At 41.2% G+C, this 17,408-nt stretch overlaps 1 protein-coding gene across 1 annotated transcript in view; it reads left to right on the forward strand.

Annotated features, from left to right (window-relative positions):
• The window catches only part of LOC115008887 (death-inducer obliterator 1-like), a 22,742-nt gene extending 5,496 nt beyond the window's left edge, over positions 1–17,246 (forward strand). The window contains 12 exon segments of the mRNA XM_029432761.1: positions 3,478–3,694; positions 6,370–6,895; positions 7,011–7,170; positions 7,331–7,444; positions 7,580–7,693; positions 8,058–8,220; positions 9,085–9,553; positions 10,471–10,618; positions 10,737–10,826; positions 10,920–10,949; positions 10,951–11,116; positions 12,442–17,246. Coding sequence (XP_029288621.1) covers positions 3,478–3,694; positions 6,370–6,895; positions 7,011–7,170; positions 7,331–7,444; positions 7,580–7,693; positions 8,058–8,220; positions 9,085–9,553; positions 10,471–10,618; positions 10,737–10,826; positions 10,920–10,949; positions 10,951–11,116; positions 12,442–16,640 — 6,396 coding nt within the window. The 3' untranslated portion in view covers positions 16,641–17,246.
• The last annotated feature ends 162 nt before the right edge of the window (positions 17,247–17,408 follow it).

The raw sequence follows: 17,408 nt of genomic DNA on the forward strand, positions 1-17,408 counted from the left end.
ATATATGTATAGTTATTATATATATATATTAATATATATATATATACTAGTATATATATGTATACATGATAGATATGTATAATGATTAGATGTATTATGTAATATTTATATGTGTATGATATATAAAGTATATATGTAGTATATTATATTATATTATATATATGTATACATGATTATATGTATACTATATATATATAGTATATATGTGTGTGTATATATATATATATGTATATATGTATATTATGTATATATGTATATTTGGTATCACATGTCATATGTATGTATGGTGTTATATATATATATATATATTATGTATCGTATATATTAACTTATATGTATGTTATAATATTAAGTATGTATATATAATACAATAATGGTATGTATAAGATGTGTATATATGTAGATATGTATGTATATATATGTGTATATGTATATAGATTATGTATATATATAGTGTATATGTATATATGTATTTGTACTATGTATATGTATATATTATAATATATATATATATAGTGTATAGGGTGGGGTATATCTATATATATATATATATATTATATACAACATATCTAATGTATATATATATGTGTGTATATATTATGTTGTTATATATATATATATACTATATATATTATTATATATATAGCTATATAATATATTTATATGTATATATATATATATGTATTATTATGATATTATATTATATTATAATATATGATAATATATGTATATATCTGTATATATGTATATTAGTATCATATATATATATATATATATGTGTTAATATGTATAATATATAGTGTATATATACTAGTGTATATATATATATATGTGTAACTATATATATATGTGTAATCTATATATATATATGTGTATATAATATATATATATGTGTATATATATATATATATGTGTATATATATATAATATGTGTATATATATATATATAATATATGTGTTTGTATATATATATATATGTGTGTGTATATATATAATATATATATATATATAATATATATTATTATGTATATGATATATATATATATGTATATATATGTATATATATATGTGTGTGTGTAATATTCGGTATTTATTTAAATCCTATTTTGAGATTTCTATGTTAGTTTCCTTGCTGTTGATGCACCCTCTGCATTTTGACAATGTCACAAGGTGTCTTCTCTTGGTCTGTCTAAAACGGTTCAAAAAGCTTCTGCTGTTGCTCTGAAATACTACTTGGAAGACAAATTGCTTAACAAATGGAAACTGGCAGCTGCTACTTTCTGATGTCGGATTTGATTTTTAAGAAGCTAATTTTGTGGGTTATCAACCTAAATTTGGTCGTAACAAAGGCTGTGTTGTAATACGAAACTGACTCACAATTATCAGGGTCAGCTCACAATGGTAACCTGCAGTGATGCAGGTTAAGTTCAATGGATCAGATCAAAATGTGCAAGTGTCCTGTCTACTGACCAGTCAGCTCATGGGAATAATAGATTCATCATTCCCATTGGATCGTGAACTGGACAAAAGCACTGCATGCAGATTAAAGTATTTCAAAGCGTTGAGCAATGTGATAAGACCTCCACAATTGTTTTGCTTTCAAGCTAATTCATTATATCAATGAGATAGTAGGTTGTAGCACGATAGGCCTGCTGATGTTCCCCAGTCGTTTTCATTTATTCATTCAACCTTAATTTAAACCTTAAGCAATCATTGAGGGCATGCCCTCATTTTCAATGGTGTCGAGTAAATTTAAACGGAATAAATACACAAACATTATTAGCAAGATAAACAGACAACAGAATACAGTTAAAAATGTTAACGTCAAAGACTGGTGTAATCCTGTTTTTTATTTATTTATTGACCTATTGGTGCAATTGTGTTAAGTTTTAATGCGTGTTGTAAAAAGTGCGTTTAGCACAAAAACCAAAACTGTTTCACCAGATTTAGTGTTTGCACGCAGGACTACAAACATTAGCCAATTACTTGAAAGAGTCAAATAATGATATAGGACTCATTCAATGATGAAGTGATATGATGTCAAGTTGCCATTTAAGTGCTTTATTTAGAAATAGAAATCTTTGCCTGTCGCATGTTACTGTACGCCGAAACCTTTTCATTTAAGATGCAATGATGAGAGTAGAATAACTGTCACTGGCAATAGATCTTAGGGCGGTGTGATGAAATTAACCTAGGGTGTTTAAGAGTAGAGGCATGTCTATAGATGAAATCACCATATTCCATGACGGAGAAGAAGACAGTCTCAATTGTCCACTTCCTACAGAGCAAAGGAAAATTAGTGTTTCTGTACAAATGCTTATAAAGAATGTTGTCAATGTGAAAGTCCCAGAGAATATGTGGTGACTTTCTGAAGTGAAAATTGTTTTGTAGATCCAATGCCATGGGTTGTATAAGTGAATCATTTATAATTTGCACCTTTTATGTTGGCGGGTGATGTTTTACAGTATTTAACAAACGAAGTATCTAAATATGTCTCCTAATATTTAATACTACACTGTTTTAGTTGTAGACTCATTATGCATTTAAGCTTCTTGTGTTTATGCACTCACTGTCTGCATTTCTAATGTCCAGTAACATTCATAATAATGTTATAGTTAATAGTGACCGTACAGAGGGGAAACGACTAACTAAAGGCTTAAAAATATCAATACCACATATAACGGCCTTTAGCCAGCCAGCAAGTATTCTTGCTTTTACTGTTATTTCTGTTCGGTTTAGTTTCATTTTGTGCTTATGCTCTGTATCTTTTATTAGCCTAATATTGACCTAATTTTGCATCTGAAAAACAACACAAAATCCTCACAGTCCTACTCTTGTGTTCAATACTTTTCACTTGGTGCTGTTAGATGTGATTTGGCCATTTGTTACAAACTCTGCCTATTTCATGTGCGCACTCATGGCTGGATTAAAACAACCTGTGGTCTCATTACTGTCCTCATTACATCACTGAAAACCTAAATGTACCTTTTGTGAAATTGAAACTTCAAGGGCTGGGGAAGCAAGTAAACTCTACACTAATGTATTTCAATGTATTACTATTTATATTGTTTAAACTTGAAGAAATACTACTCAAAAGAAAGCCAGACAATGTTTAACTTGCCTTGTAATGCAGGTCCCTGAAGGCAATGCCTGAAATTGAACCTTTTAGCCCGCTAGCCTAGACCATTAAAATTGAGCTGCCAAGAATAATTTCACACAGTGTACATCTTTTATAATAATATGTCCAGATGCTACATGTAGAGTAATTTTAAAAGGCTGCTAATGCAGAGTGGTGAATGCAGACATCCTATTAATTTACTTTAATTATGTACAAGTTAGATATTTTAACCATGGACTGATTGCTTTTCTTAAGACAAACATGGCTAAAGTCAAACATTTCTGTATTTTGACTGTAATGTTGCTGGTTGAGTGTTGTTACTAAAAGGCTTGAATGTGTGTTTCTTCCTGTCCACCCAGAGGAACGCTGGTGGGAAGAGGACTCAGAAGAAGACCCTGGAGGAGTCGGACTGCGAGGAAGACGACAGTGCTGATCCTGATGAGGATGACGAAGAGGAGAATGCTGAGGAACAACCGCCTCCGCCGGCCACTGCATCCTGGTCCAGCGACCATAATTACATTGCAGTAACACCAGAAAAGACTACACCCATATCACCAACAGTGTTAAACAAAAAGTGTATGTATCTCTTTGAAGGTCTTGGGCCGTTGTTGAATCCACATTGTTATTTTGCCATTATAAATGTGATTCCTGTGGTGCTAACATTATTAAGATATGATTCGTACATATGGGGACGTACATGAGTGCTCTGGAGTTGAACGCCGGTGATTGCTAGACTTAAAAGATATTTGCAAAGTGTTATTTTGATAATGTAAACGTTTTGTTGCTAATGAAATGTTGGCAGCTGTGAAAAAGGTAAGTGCTGTTTGTGGCTTTGGGTGAGTATTCAATAATCCGAAAATTATTTATTTTTGAAGGTGAGCTCCACAGGTTGCACTCATCAAGATCATTTTATTAAGTACTTAGCCAGTGGACACAGTTGTAGAATGGCTTCTGTGGCTGACGTCACCAGGTATCTCAGCTTGGGAGTCTTAAAATTCTTAACAGATAAGCCTGCGTTATAAACCAAAGGCAGGAGTTTGAAAGTGTAGCCATTTTACCAGGCAGAAGAAATAATGCTTATGTATTGTAGGAAATGTAGGATCCAGCGTGTCATTTCTTGTTTTGGACCTTGATCATGCTATGGACCAAAAGTCAGGGTACCTAGGCCTCTGCTCCAAGGCATTTGACTATTCTTTTCATGACTGAGTCCCTCAACTTTCGAAAGTGCAACACTCAATCGCTGAAGTACCTCTTTTGCATAGCTCAGTTAAAATGCAGAGCTGTAGATCACATGGAAGAGAAAAAAGGGCAATGATGTTGTGCTTTACCATGAGATGTATGGATGCGATTAGTGTGTGTGTGTGAGAGAGAGATTTTAAATTGCCTGCACAAGTCTCCACTTCCTGGGTACATCACCTCAGCTGTTTAAAAAAAAAAAAAAAAAGGTCCTTTCTCCAGCAGGTAGGTGTCTCAGAATTGCCCCCATGTGGACTAATGAAGCTACCATAGCTCATATTTAGCTAATAACATCAGCTGTTAAAACAGCTTTGTTTTTTTTAAATCCACCCTTAATTTTTGTGGGTAACAGGCTGACTTTAAAAGTTTTTGATTCATATTGAATATGATGCATCTCTACTCGTGGGAAACTGGTTTTGAAATAAAAGGTGATATAACAGATTTTAGGATGCCTCGATTGATTATGTGAGCGATGTTGGCTTGCTGTAGGATATCCTGACCAGTTCAGCTCAAACTAAGTATGTACATAAATCTACACACACTACCGAGGCGTGACACACGAGACCCCCAGATGGTGAACAGCCGGGGAAAAGAAGGAAGCTCTGCCAGAGACCGGCCCACCTGGAGAGACTGCAGTGAAGTTCAGAAGGACTGCAGTGAAGTTCAGAAGGACTGCAGCAGAAGATAGAAGCTGAAGACCTGGGCTAAGCACAGATTCAGAAGAGGGACACCCACGCTCATGATTGTTCACACATTCTGCACCTGATGAGATGTGATATATATTGAGAGGAACGTTTGTTGCAATGAAATGTGGACAACTTGTTTCACTTCATTTTTATAAGGTCATTGAAGGCACTATAAGGATCTTAATTGATAAAATAGCAAGTGTTACTGTTAATTCATCTCAGATCAGGAGATCAGTATGACCATTGATTGTTGTGATTAACCGAAAGAGGAAGTTATGGTTCATTGATTTGTTCTTGCATAGCCCATATTTTGCTGAATGATAATTTGATTGGTGGGACAATCATTACATTTACATGATGGTTGACTGGTTGCGTTGGGACTCAATACTGTTGCTCTGCACAATATTCTTGTGGTTTCTACATTTTAGCGGGTGTATAGTTTGTGTGTTCATGTGTGGTTAATGCTTATACTAATGCTTAAACATGCAACCTCGGACATAGACACACTAGCATCTGCATATGACCGTTTGAAGAGATTTGAGTGTGTATTGCTATATAAGTCTTGGTGCAAATGGGTTGATATACTTTCATTGATCTCGTTTTAAAGATGTATATTATTCTTATGCACCTGCATCAATTATTTAGGTGACAGCCATTTACAGATTTGGGTCTTTAACTTCTGGGGTCAGAGCTCATGGCCATGGCTGGTCTTAGTGTTCGGGTTTGTGGCTGAGCTCATGATACAAATGAATGTTTTTAAATGAACAGTTTGAGAAGGAGGAAGTTATGAACTTCAACCTGGTAGTTGCGGTCCTTTCTTTTTAGTATCTGCTGATTGTTAAGTTTGCACGAGACACCAGTGCATCAGTTCCCTCTTCTATTCGGATCTATGGTAACAGAACTCGTATGGGAGAGCACAAAGACCATCCCCTCAAATGGACCTGCATTAACAGCACGATGTATCTGCCATCACCTGCTACAAATAAAGAGGGGCTGTTTAACGGCCCAGTTGTCAACTTTGTTTATTTCAGAATGTTTATTGCTATGTGTTAAGTGTGCACACAAATAATTAAGTGTGTTGATCTAATGAGGGGTGGCTTAATTGTAACTTTTACAGTTAAAATGAAGCTTGTTTATTTTTTAGCTGTGAAAGTGAGAATTGTGTCAAAACAATGTGGAGCTTTTTCAGTCATAGCAATGTAGTCTGAATTATAAACCTAAAATTATGATTTTCTGCTGTGTTTGGTAAAATACTGTTGCACTACATGTCGTATCTACAAATATTGTAAACGATGGCATATTTTAAAGTATCCTGTTCTTGGTTTCCAGCCCCCCCTAAAGAAGAGAAGCAGAGTGAGAAGGAACCAGCCCCTTCCCTAGCGTCCGCTACACCAGCCAAAGGAAACAAGAAGACCCCGGCAACTAAGGCAGCCAAGGTTTCCCCGAAGGGCAAGAAGCCTCAGACTACCATCCCAAAGGCGTCCAAAAAATCTGCAACACCCCAGAGTAAAATTGCAGCAAAGTCCAAGAAATCAGGTCCGACGCCCGTCCATACCCCTTCTCGCTTTCCTCCGGGTCCAATCCACGTCACAGGAGCACTGAGAGTCACCAAGTCCAGCTTTACCATTCCTAAGAAGCAGCCACAACAAAAGGAAGCTCCATCCCCTAATAAGTCCTCCTCATCCTCCAGAGTTCCATCATCTCTAGTGTCTTCAGCTCCCTCCAGCCACTCCTCATCCTCCAGACCTCCACATCCAGCTGCTCCAGCGCCCCCTGTGTCCCCCATGCCGCCACCACCCAACAACCAGATGAGAACAAACATCCGCCGCTCGCTGACCGACATCATCTTTAAGAGGTAAGAGTCCCACAAAAACTTGTTCTGAATACTTCAGTTGATTCTAAAATACATTCTATAAATCTTTGGCTCAGCACCTTTAAACACCAACATTTGTTGTGTTCCTCACCACCAGGGTCAGCGACAGTGACGATCTGAAGATGACGGAGTGTGAGGTGGCAAGGCTCTCAGTTTCCATTGAAAAGGAAATGTTCAACCTCTGCCTTAGCACTGACAGCAAGTACAAGAACAAATACAGGTCCCTCATGTTCAACCTGAAAGATCCGAAAAACAAAGTGAGTCAACATAAACCATTCACTTACATTTCAGACAAATACACATCTTGTGTTTATGCAGTTGTGTATGTGACTATGGCCTGAAAAGCTTTGGTTTTCTGTGTTTACATGATGTCCTTCATGTTGAGATGTTAAATCTCTGTTGGTATGTTTGTCTCAGGGCTTGTTCTACAGGGTGGTGGGCGGTGAGGTCAGTCCCTTCAGACTGGTGAGGCTAAGCGCTGAAGAGTTGCTTTCTAAAGAGATATCCGAGTGGAAGAAGCCCGATGCTGAGGTAAATATTACTTCCCTTTAACTAAACGCCAAGCACGGGTCAACTTGAGGTTCAAAGAGCTCAATGTGGAAAGTTTGCAATTAAACGCATTGTTGTATATAAAATTATTACAGCATATATTCTTGTCTCCTGCAGGCCCACTCTCCTGGTGCAAGGGCCCATTTGGGGCACTCCAAACTGGGCAACAGGCATGACTCTGGCTCACATAGCATGGATATGGAGGATGCTCCGCCAACATCTGATGGAGATGTATGTATCTCTGCCACCACTTCATCTACTCGCATAGCTTCTTCTGCAGTAAGTGGTGGCCTGCTGACTTTCTCTCGCTTTCCTACTTTTCTTTTTCACCTTTGCATTTGTTGCTTAATAACAAATCTGGCAAAGAAAAGAATGTAGCAAAAATATTACAAGTTGGTGATCTTGCCAACTGTCTTGTTTTTCAATGAAATGTTTTTCTTTCTGAGGCTTTCTTCCTTGATAGGCATTAAACCTTCTCTACTTTGCACAAAATTCAGTGTTGTACGTCATAGTTATCCAGAATTCTGGGTGCGACTGACTCACCTGCACCAGTTCACCTCAGTGTTGACGGAGGTCCTCTTTTCTTTATCTACAGGACCAAGAGGAGTCTTGCTCCACTCCTTCAGCTTTGGCTCAGCCCTCGGCTGCGGAGGGGAACAGTGGCAGCATCATGCCAGACATATTCAGTACCATGCTCAAAGACACCACTTCTGAACACAGGACTCATCTATTTGACCTCAACTGTAAAATATGCACAGGTACAATGCGGAAGACGGAGGTGTCAGGTTAATAGTCACCCATTGAATTTAAAGGGACAATCCTTAAGATGTCTTGGTTGATTTTGTGACACCATGTTTACTAGTGTGAACTGCAACTGCAGTTTATTCTAACAGGTCTCAGATCTAATTTTATGCTGCACTTGGCATGAGTCTGCGAACAGCGAAAGTAGTTTGTTACCTGGCTGAGAAGGAGGTGTGCAGCCGGTCGCCTGCAGCGCTTCATGTAACCGCTCACTGTGGCTGCTCCGGCCTCAAACTGATCTGCTGCCAAAAATGCTGAAATGTACTTGTTTTATAGACACATTATAGGTCATTTAGCAGACTCTTATCCAGAGCGACTTACAGTGAACTAAGTACAGGGACAGACTCCCTGGAGCAACTCAGGGTTAAGTACCTTGCTCAGGCGTACAATTGTGCAGCCCCAGTATTGAACTCACGACCTTCTGGTGTTCAGTTTGGAAGGCATACCACCAGCCCACTAGGCTGTCACCACCCATTTTTTATGAACTTTAGGGGTCAGTGTCTGACAAACACATTGTATATTCTGTGACTACCTTATTATAAAAGTCAGTTAAATGCTTTTAATGTGAAGCTGCAGCGGCAGGAAATGTTCAGTTCAGTAACTTCTTTTTTCTGAGGAAGACGATACAGACTCCTAGTTCGTAATACTGCAAATATATAAATATTGCAATACTTTCATCCAGAGGCTCAATCACTATTATGGTCTATCATTTAACTATAGAAAGTGATGTAACAGACATTTATTTAAATTGAAATCTTCGAGATTATTACTTAACCATGATTTGTTATACAAGCTATAAATCTTTTAATCTTGCTCCCCAGGTCAGAAGACAGAAGATGAGCCTGCAGCTAAGAAACTCAAACTGACCAAGAAGCCTGAAACCAAGCCTCATTCGTCCAGGTCAGGGGATGTCTCTCCCGCTGGCCAAGCACAAATCCTCACAGTTTACCAACACCCAATCCCTCCATTGTACCAGTCTAACGTGGAGCCAGCTGTCCCAGAATCGCAGCAGCTGCTGGACCTCAAAATGCTGCCACCCCAAGCCCAGGCCCCCGCACCCATCACCTCAACTGTGTCCTCTGTTAGCATCACTCGCAGAGACCCCCGCATGGCCAGGCACAGCTCTGCGGTGACTGTCACCTACCCTGCTCCAGAAAAACCCATCAACATCTCAGCAGAACCACTCCCAGCTCCTGTTACTGCTCCAGTGGAGGTTGCACCGAAGGCAGCGCTGCCGATGCCCCCGGCTCCACCGCCTTCAGTGGCTGCATCCAAACCAGCGAAAACAAGGTGCTCAATCTCATCACGCTTTTATAAATTATCTCTTCGCTGGGTTTTGTGCTGTACTAACATTTGATAGCAATATATTTTTATATTATGTGCTAAAATTCATGGTTCACCAGGTCTTGGAAAACCTGAAAGTCATTTAATTTCAAAATCTAATTTTCCAGGCCTGTAAAATTCATGGAAAAAGATTAATCCTTGAATGTTTGGAAAAGTCATTGAATTACGTTGTGTTTAATGAAATACGATAACCTTCCACATTCTTCATTTTCTCCATGCTTGTTGTCGCTCCCTCATGTATGCCAGCCACATGACGTTATGCTTGAAGTATACAGAACATTTTTCATAGAATATCATAAAATGTTATGCAGTACATAGGCTACATATGTTGCCGTATTGGGTTTCAGAAACAACAGTTTTATAATCCGATGGATTAAGAATACACTGATAGTACAATCAGTTCCCCTCATTCTTGAAAGCCAGTGGCACACTGATGTAATAAAGGACGATGTATTGACTGTGCCTGTAGTTTGAAGTGTTTTAAATAAATATGAACATAACCAAATATAATATAATATAATAAGGTTACTATTTAATTTTCATAAAGCAATTAACATTTGGGTTAAAGTTTAAAATACAGTTGTGTTTGTGTACTTATAGGTTGTGAATGGTCATGGACATTTTATTATGGGTCCTTGAAAAGTCATGGAAAGGTTTTGAAATTTTGTCCCTGAAATTTGCATGAAAAATATGTGTAAAATTCTATTTTAAAATATGATTGGGGTGCTACACTAGAGTATGATGGGGCAGCGTCATTGTTCTTTTCTTTAAGAAAAAGAACTGTATACTATAAACCATGTGCGCGTGTGAGACTTGGATTTCTTTTTTTTTTTTCTAAAACGAAGACTGTTTTGGCTTTACAGTACATCCGAGCTTCCTCCTGAGGGCGAGACTGCAATCTTCCTCCACGGTCAAGAGAAGATTTGGAAAGGATTAATCAACATGCAGAATGTTGCCAAGTTTGTGACCAAGGCTTATCTGGTGTCAGGATCCTTTGAACACCTGAAGGAGGTTAGCAACGTAGCCTGGTGATTAGGCTGATATTTAATTTCAACTTAATCATTGTTGAATACAAAACCTTTGGGCATATCCTATAAGCAAGATACTTAATGTTGTCAATGTTGTGCAGGATTTGCCAGACACCATTCATGTTGGAGGACGGATATCTCCACACACAGTGTGGGACTACGTTGGGAAACTGAAAACCTCGCTCTCCAAGGTTTGTTTGGAAATGATTAATTAGTATAAAAGTTATTTTATTTAAAGGCCTTGCATCACTTACATACTGGTTTTGCTCTCACTGTGTTTGCAGGAACTGTGTTTGATCCGTTTCCACCCAGCCTACAGAGGAGGAGGAGGTAGCATATGTCTCTCTCTTCTCTTACTTTAGCAGCAGGAAACGATTTGGTGTGGTGGCTAACAACAACCGTCGTATCAAAGACCTCTATCTCATCCCACTGGGCTCAAAAGATCCATTACCCTCCAAACTCTTACCGTTTGATGGGCCAGGTAAGCATTTACAGGGTTACACAAATATACCTATGCAGCGACAATCCATGTAATTGTATTTAATTGAATTATTTTGTTGTTTAAAGTATGTTGTTTTTTTCTTGTGGTGAGTATTTTGTGTCCTATTTGTTTGTCTGTTGAACTCGGGTTGAAATGAGAGCTTGTTTATTCACAGGTTTGTACTGTAGGGGGCACTAACACTCTTGATGAATCTCATCCAGAAAACACCTCTGTGCATACAACAGCTGCTGTGTTCTCTGCTGTGTATCTGACTTTGTATCACACATTTCTAATAAAGGAAGTTTGCATCGCAGGTTGGTGCCATTTGAGTCCAGTCTCAGCCTGTTGTTTCTTAAGATTTGGCTCCTACATAAACATCTGTGTAATCAATAAATTGCTATGACAAAACTTGTCAACCAATTTTATACCACGCTAGTGATCATATGTTAACATGCTCCATCACCGGGATAAACCAAAAAGGTTCTTGACATGTCCTTCTAAATGAAGAATCGGCGCTTGATGTAAACTTTGCAACAGGTGATTGTACAACACTGTTAACAGTACCCACATTGCTAATGCAGCTGTGGTAAGTAAAAGAAGTTGTACATCTCGGAAGGTCTCGCATGAGGAGAACTGCCCCTCAGAAAGAGAATATTAAATGCATGCAGGTTTAGCTTCAAAACATACAATTACACATCTTAAATGCATCTGATGTTTCTGTGACCAGACTGATAAAGATCCTAAATCAAATTCCAATAATACCTAATGTATGTCTGTAGATTACCCAGAATTATATCATAGTTTCCAATATATTGCAGCCTTCATTGCAGTCATGTTTTGGCAATTTCTGGGTGCAGTCTAGTGATGTCAGTGAATGTTACATCTGGCAGGACATCTACAAAATAATCACTTCAATCACCAACACAAGCCTACTGATCTGCAGCTGGCACTTATATACTAATGTCAGCATGTTTTTATTTTAGTTTTTTATTCATTAACAAGTTTTATGAATACTAACTAAATTGTAAAACTGCTTATTTCTGCGATTTTCAGTTGAGGATTAACATTATACACTTGAGCAAAATTTGGTTTTATATCCTCTAAAGCCGTTTGTACTAACAATTCTTCATGTGTATCGAGGAATTCTTTTACAGGCTCTCATTTCACCTGATTTTTGTTTGTGTCTTTAATGTGCAAGTCGAAACTACTCAGTCAAACCATTTTGTTTTAGCAGATTAATTGAAAGAATGGCCTTCTGGTTTGTGAAATTGTATGTTAGAAAACTTCAGATGTTTTCAAAGATTCTCGTTTTATCTATCTTACAGGGCTTGAACCAGCTCGTCCCAACCTCCTCTTGGGGTTGCTGATCTGCCAGAAGGACAGAAAGCGTGCTGGTGCTCTGTTGGAAACTGAGGAAAAACGGTCCAAGATTCAAACCAGAGATGCCGATGACACTGGGCTACCAAAAACATCTCCATCAGTCAGGGCAGACAGAAGCACACGACAGAGTCTTGAAATCCCCTTCAGCACAATTCATCCTGGGTCGTCTCCATCCAACTCTTCAAGCAGCATTGTGTCCACCTCCTCAGTCCTTTCTATGTTGTCCTCTGTCAAAGCTACATCCACATCCACTATCACCGGCAAGGAGTCCCCATCTTCATCCACCTCTGTCGCTTCCTCTGCAGCAGCAGCTACTCCTCTTCAGACCATCCTCAACACTCTTTTTGGGAAGAAAAAGCATGACTCAGAAGCTTCCAACTCTCCATCTGATAATGGTGGGGAGCTTACCGTCCCATCCTCTACAATGCTAGACCCCATTGTGCAGCAGTTTGCACAGATTTCTAAAGAGAAACAGGTGGAGGAGGATGAAGATGATCGACCGTATGATCCAGAAGAAGAGTATGACCCCAGTAGGGGCTACAATGTGCCTAAGAAGCCTGTTGAGATAGAAAGCAAACCTAAAATCTCTAAACAGCCTGAGGTGGTTGCAAATGAAGGTGATGATGTTGCATACGACCCAGAGGATGACTCAATTTTTGAAGATGTTAAACCTGTTATACCAATTCAAACTAAGGTTGCATCTGAATTTATTACTAATCCACAAAAGATCTTGGAGAGCCTTAAACAGATTGGGGATCAGACATTCCAGAAACAGGCAGAACAGCAAATGTCATCTACAGTGACACCTGATACCTCATTGATACTTCCAGACACACTCTTAACTCAACCTACCAAATCCCTTTTGGCCAATACTCAGCTACTGCAGCTTGGCAAAAAGGTTGAGGAACTAGTGAAGTCTTCATCGGTTGCTCCCTTGATCAACCAGAGGAGAGATCCTCGACAGAGCAGGGATCCTCGCCAGGCTGCAACCGGCAGGAAACAGACTGAAGAACCTGAGGAGCAAGAGGAGACATCTGCTCTGTCGGTGGATTCTGCTCCTTACTCACAACCTGTGGTTCAAGAGGTTCAGCTGTCTAATGTAACCGAACAGCCAGACTCCTCACAAGGCCTAGAGACATCACTACCTCACGAGGAAGTGATGAGTGAGACACTACCCTTCATGGAGTCAGATGAGACAGAGGTAGCAATTCCATTATTAGGAGAGGAGGTGGAACCTGATATGGAGGTCAACTATATGGATGAGACAGAAGTGAAAACTGAGGAAGCTGAGCCAATCAAGACAGAAACTGAGATGGACAAGTACAGTATTTGGCCAAATGCTGCCAGTATTTTAAAAGCTAATGAGGACTCGGATTATGAGGAGAATAGCCAAGATGCACCACCCATAAATTATTATAATGAGCCTGCAAACTCCTCCCAAATTACTTCGACAATCCCAGTACTCACTCAGAGCACAAAAATGGTTGACACTCCGCACTCACTTGAGTCCCATCACATGCCACATCACATCATGTCAGTGTCGGGCTTTGACAGCGAGTACAGACCTCCAGTTGATATTCCCCCCCCATCCAACTTCCCCCCAGCCCATCCGATGCAGGGACAAAGCTTGATAATAAGGCCTCCACCAATGTCTATGCTCCCGCCCATGCAGGGTCACCCTCCAATGTCAGGCCCCCCTCCTATGCAGGGACCCCCTCCACCCATCCACCCTGTACGTGGTCCTCTCTCCATGCAGGGTGACAGCAGCCAACAATATGGTCCACCTCCAACTGCATACCCTCCTTATCAGAACCAGTGGCCAGGCTCACAGCCACAACAGCAGCAGCTTCCTCCTGGACCACCTCCCCATAATATCATGCCACTCCGAGGACCACCACCACCATTTCCTCCAATGGCCCAGAGAGGCCCTGCTCCTCAAATGTTTAATCCCGCCATTCCCCCACAGCACATTGTACAGCAAGGCCTCCCTCCAGGCCCCCCACCTCCTACCTTTGATGGACAGAACAGTTTACCTCCACCAAGATTCACCGGTCCTCCACCACCATTTAATTTTCCTGCAAACAGAGGTCCTCCTCCACCTTTCACAGGGCCACCTCCCGGTCACTTTGAAAACAGACTCCCTCCTCCGTCCCACTTCCAAGGGCCGAGGGGTCCCCCACCATCTCAGTATGGTGAGCATAGGGCTCAACCCGCGATGGTAGACCCACCTCGAGGCCCTACAGAACAGTATAACAGAGACAATTCTAACTCTTTCAAACTAAATGTGGACCAGAATCCAAATCCTCTCCATATTTTTAAAGACAATCAGGGTCCCCCGCCTGGTCCAGGCTACCGGGGACCTCCCCTTAATCAGTATGAGGACAGAAGAGGCCCACCTTCCAGCGGCGAGATAAGCGGACAACACTTCAGTCCTCATAACCAGTACGATAGCTCCAGACCACACTCCTCACCACCACATCGAGGATCTTTTGATGAACATCGAGGTCCTCCCCCTCAGGAGAATAGACCCCACCCTTCTCTGCATTTTGGAGGAGCAGAGCGGTATCGCTTAGATAGGCACTCTGATGAACCTAGACCTGTTCGCCACAGTGGACCTCTACTGCCAACTCCCCCAGAAGGTCCCATAGGTCCTTCAAGTCGCATTGGAGCCCACAGTCCAGACATGCATCGGGACGACCCCTGGCGGCGGCATTCTCCTGAAATGAGGAGGAGGAGCAGCACAACCCGAGAGGATTCAGAACCCCACATTGGAGATCGCTTCAGTCGCTTTGATGGAGGGCACAGAGAACCTGCTCCTGGTCCCTCACAACCTTCTGAAGAGAGACAGAGGGAGTTGTCAGAGGACCGCAGGAGGGAAAGAGATCGTGAAGTCCCCCATGCAGGCAGGCCCTCATGGGACAGGGGCCAGGGCAAGCGTTGGAGCAGAGAGCATGAGTGGGATAGAGTCAGAGAAAGGGACCATGATCAGGAGCGTAACCGAGAAAGAGAACGCGATCCGGAGCGTACCAGAGAAAGAGAACGTGATCCAGAGCGTACCCGAGAACGCGATCCGGAGCGTACCCGGGAAAGAGAAAGCGATCCGGAACGTACCCGAGAAAGAGAACGCGATCCGGAGCGTACCCGAGACAGAGATCGAGATCCGGAGCGTACCCGAGACAGAGATCGAGATCCGGAGCGTACCCGAGAAAGAGAACGCGATCCAGAGCGTACCCGAGACAGAGAACGCGATCCGGAGCGTACCCGAGACAGAGAACGCGATCTTGAGCGCAGTAGAGAAAGAGAACGTGATCCGGAGCGTACCAGAGAAAGAGATCGCGATCCTGAGCGCAGTAGAGAAAGAGAACGCGATCCAGAGCGTACCCGAGAAAGAGAACGCGATCCGGAGCGTACCCGAGAAAGAGAACGCGATCCGGAGCGTACCCGAGAAAGAGAACGCGAGCCGGAGCGTACCCGAGAAAGAGAACGCGAGCCGGAGCGTACCCGAGAAAGAGAACGCGATCCGGAGCGTACCCGAGAAAGAGATCCCGATCCTGAGCGCAGTAGAGAAAGAGAACGCGATCCAGAGCGTACCAGAGAAAGAGATCCCGATTTGGAGCGCAGCCGAGAAAAAGATCGCGATCTGGAACGTACCAGAGAAAGAGATCCCGATTTGGAGCGCAGCCGAGAAAAAGATCGCGATCTGGAGCGTACCCGAGAAAGAGACCGCAGCGGCGGGAGGGAGGTCGAGAGGCCCAGGGAGACCGAGGGAGACCGACACAGGGATCAAGACACAGACAAGAGAAGAGACCGGGAGAGAGACAGAGCCAGGGATCCTGACAGGAGGGACTACGACCGTGACAGAGGGAGAAACCGTGATCGAGAACGTGATCGAGAACGTGATCGAGAACGTGATCGCGAGCGAGACAAGAGACGGGATAGATCCCGAAGCAGAGAACGAGACAGGGACCGTGGGAAAGACCGAGGCAGAGACAGGGAAAAGGAGAGGGACAAGGAAAGGGACAGAGACAGGGATCGTCGGGACAGGAGCAGAAGCAGAGAAAAAAGAGAGGAGAAAAAGGACAGTAAACACGATACACCCAAGGAGAGAGATAAAACTGCAGAAAATGAGAGGAACATGTCCTAGTTTCTGTTTTAGGGACACTACATTACGGTCTTGAGACACTTCAATCTTTCACCAGTTGAAATCCAGTTGTATCACTGTACATGTAGATGAGCAGTATTTCGTTAAATTTCCAGTTGTGTTCATACTAGAAAAAACGTTTGACGATGTTTGTATTCTTTTTGTCACTTAAAGGTTTCTAACTTGTTTTATCACATTTGAAAATCAAAAAACTGAAGGCCATCTAAGTTGCTTGTGTACACAATGTATTAAGTAGGCTACGGAGTCCTATTACATGTACCTTTCTCCTATCCGAGCAGGTTTTTTCTTTTTAAAGAAAACAATAATGTAACTGAATAACACACCATTTGCAATATGTAAATATGAATGTATTTGTGTATATACTGATGTTTTTAATCATACTTTTCTAAGTAGAGAAAATAAAAGCCATATATCTGAGATGGATAATGTGAAAGTTAGGGAAACACTGTTTACACACAAATGTGTGTTTTTGTCCAGCAGCATTGAACTTGAAGGCTCCACCTATCTGTAGTTAACATCCCATCAGTGGTCGTCAATGAAATGTCCTGATTTTGTTTCAGCTCAACCAATTAAACCCGTTTGATGACATGTTTGTCCTCTGTTGTCAATACATGTTAAAATAAATCAAGTCAAAATGTGAAATTGCTTAGCTTTCAGTTTGACTTGGTTATACAAGAGTGATTCTGGGTGGTAAGGTGTCACATGACAGCCAGTTAGACCGATGCCAATGAATGCGTCTTAGGAGGTTTT

This window comes from Cottoperca gobio, chromosome 5, assembly GCF_900634415.1.
Source record: "Cottoperca gobio chromosome 5, fCotGob3.1, whole genome shotgun sequence".
Lineage (NCBI taxonomy): Eukaryota > Metazoa > Chordata > Actinopteri > Perciformes > Bovichtidae > Cottoperca > Cottoperca gobio.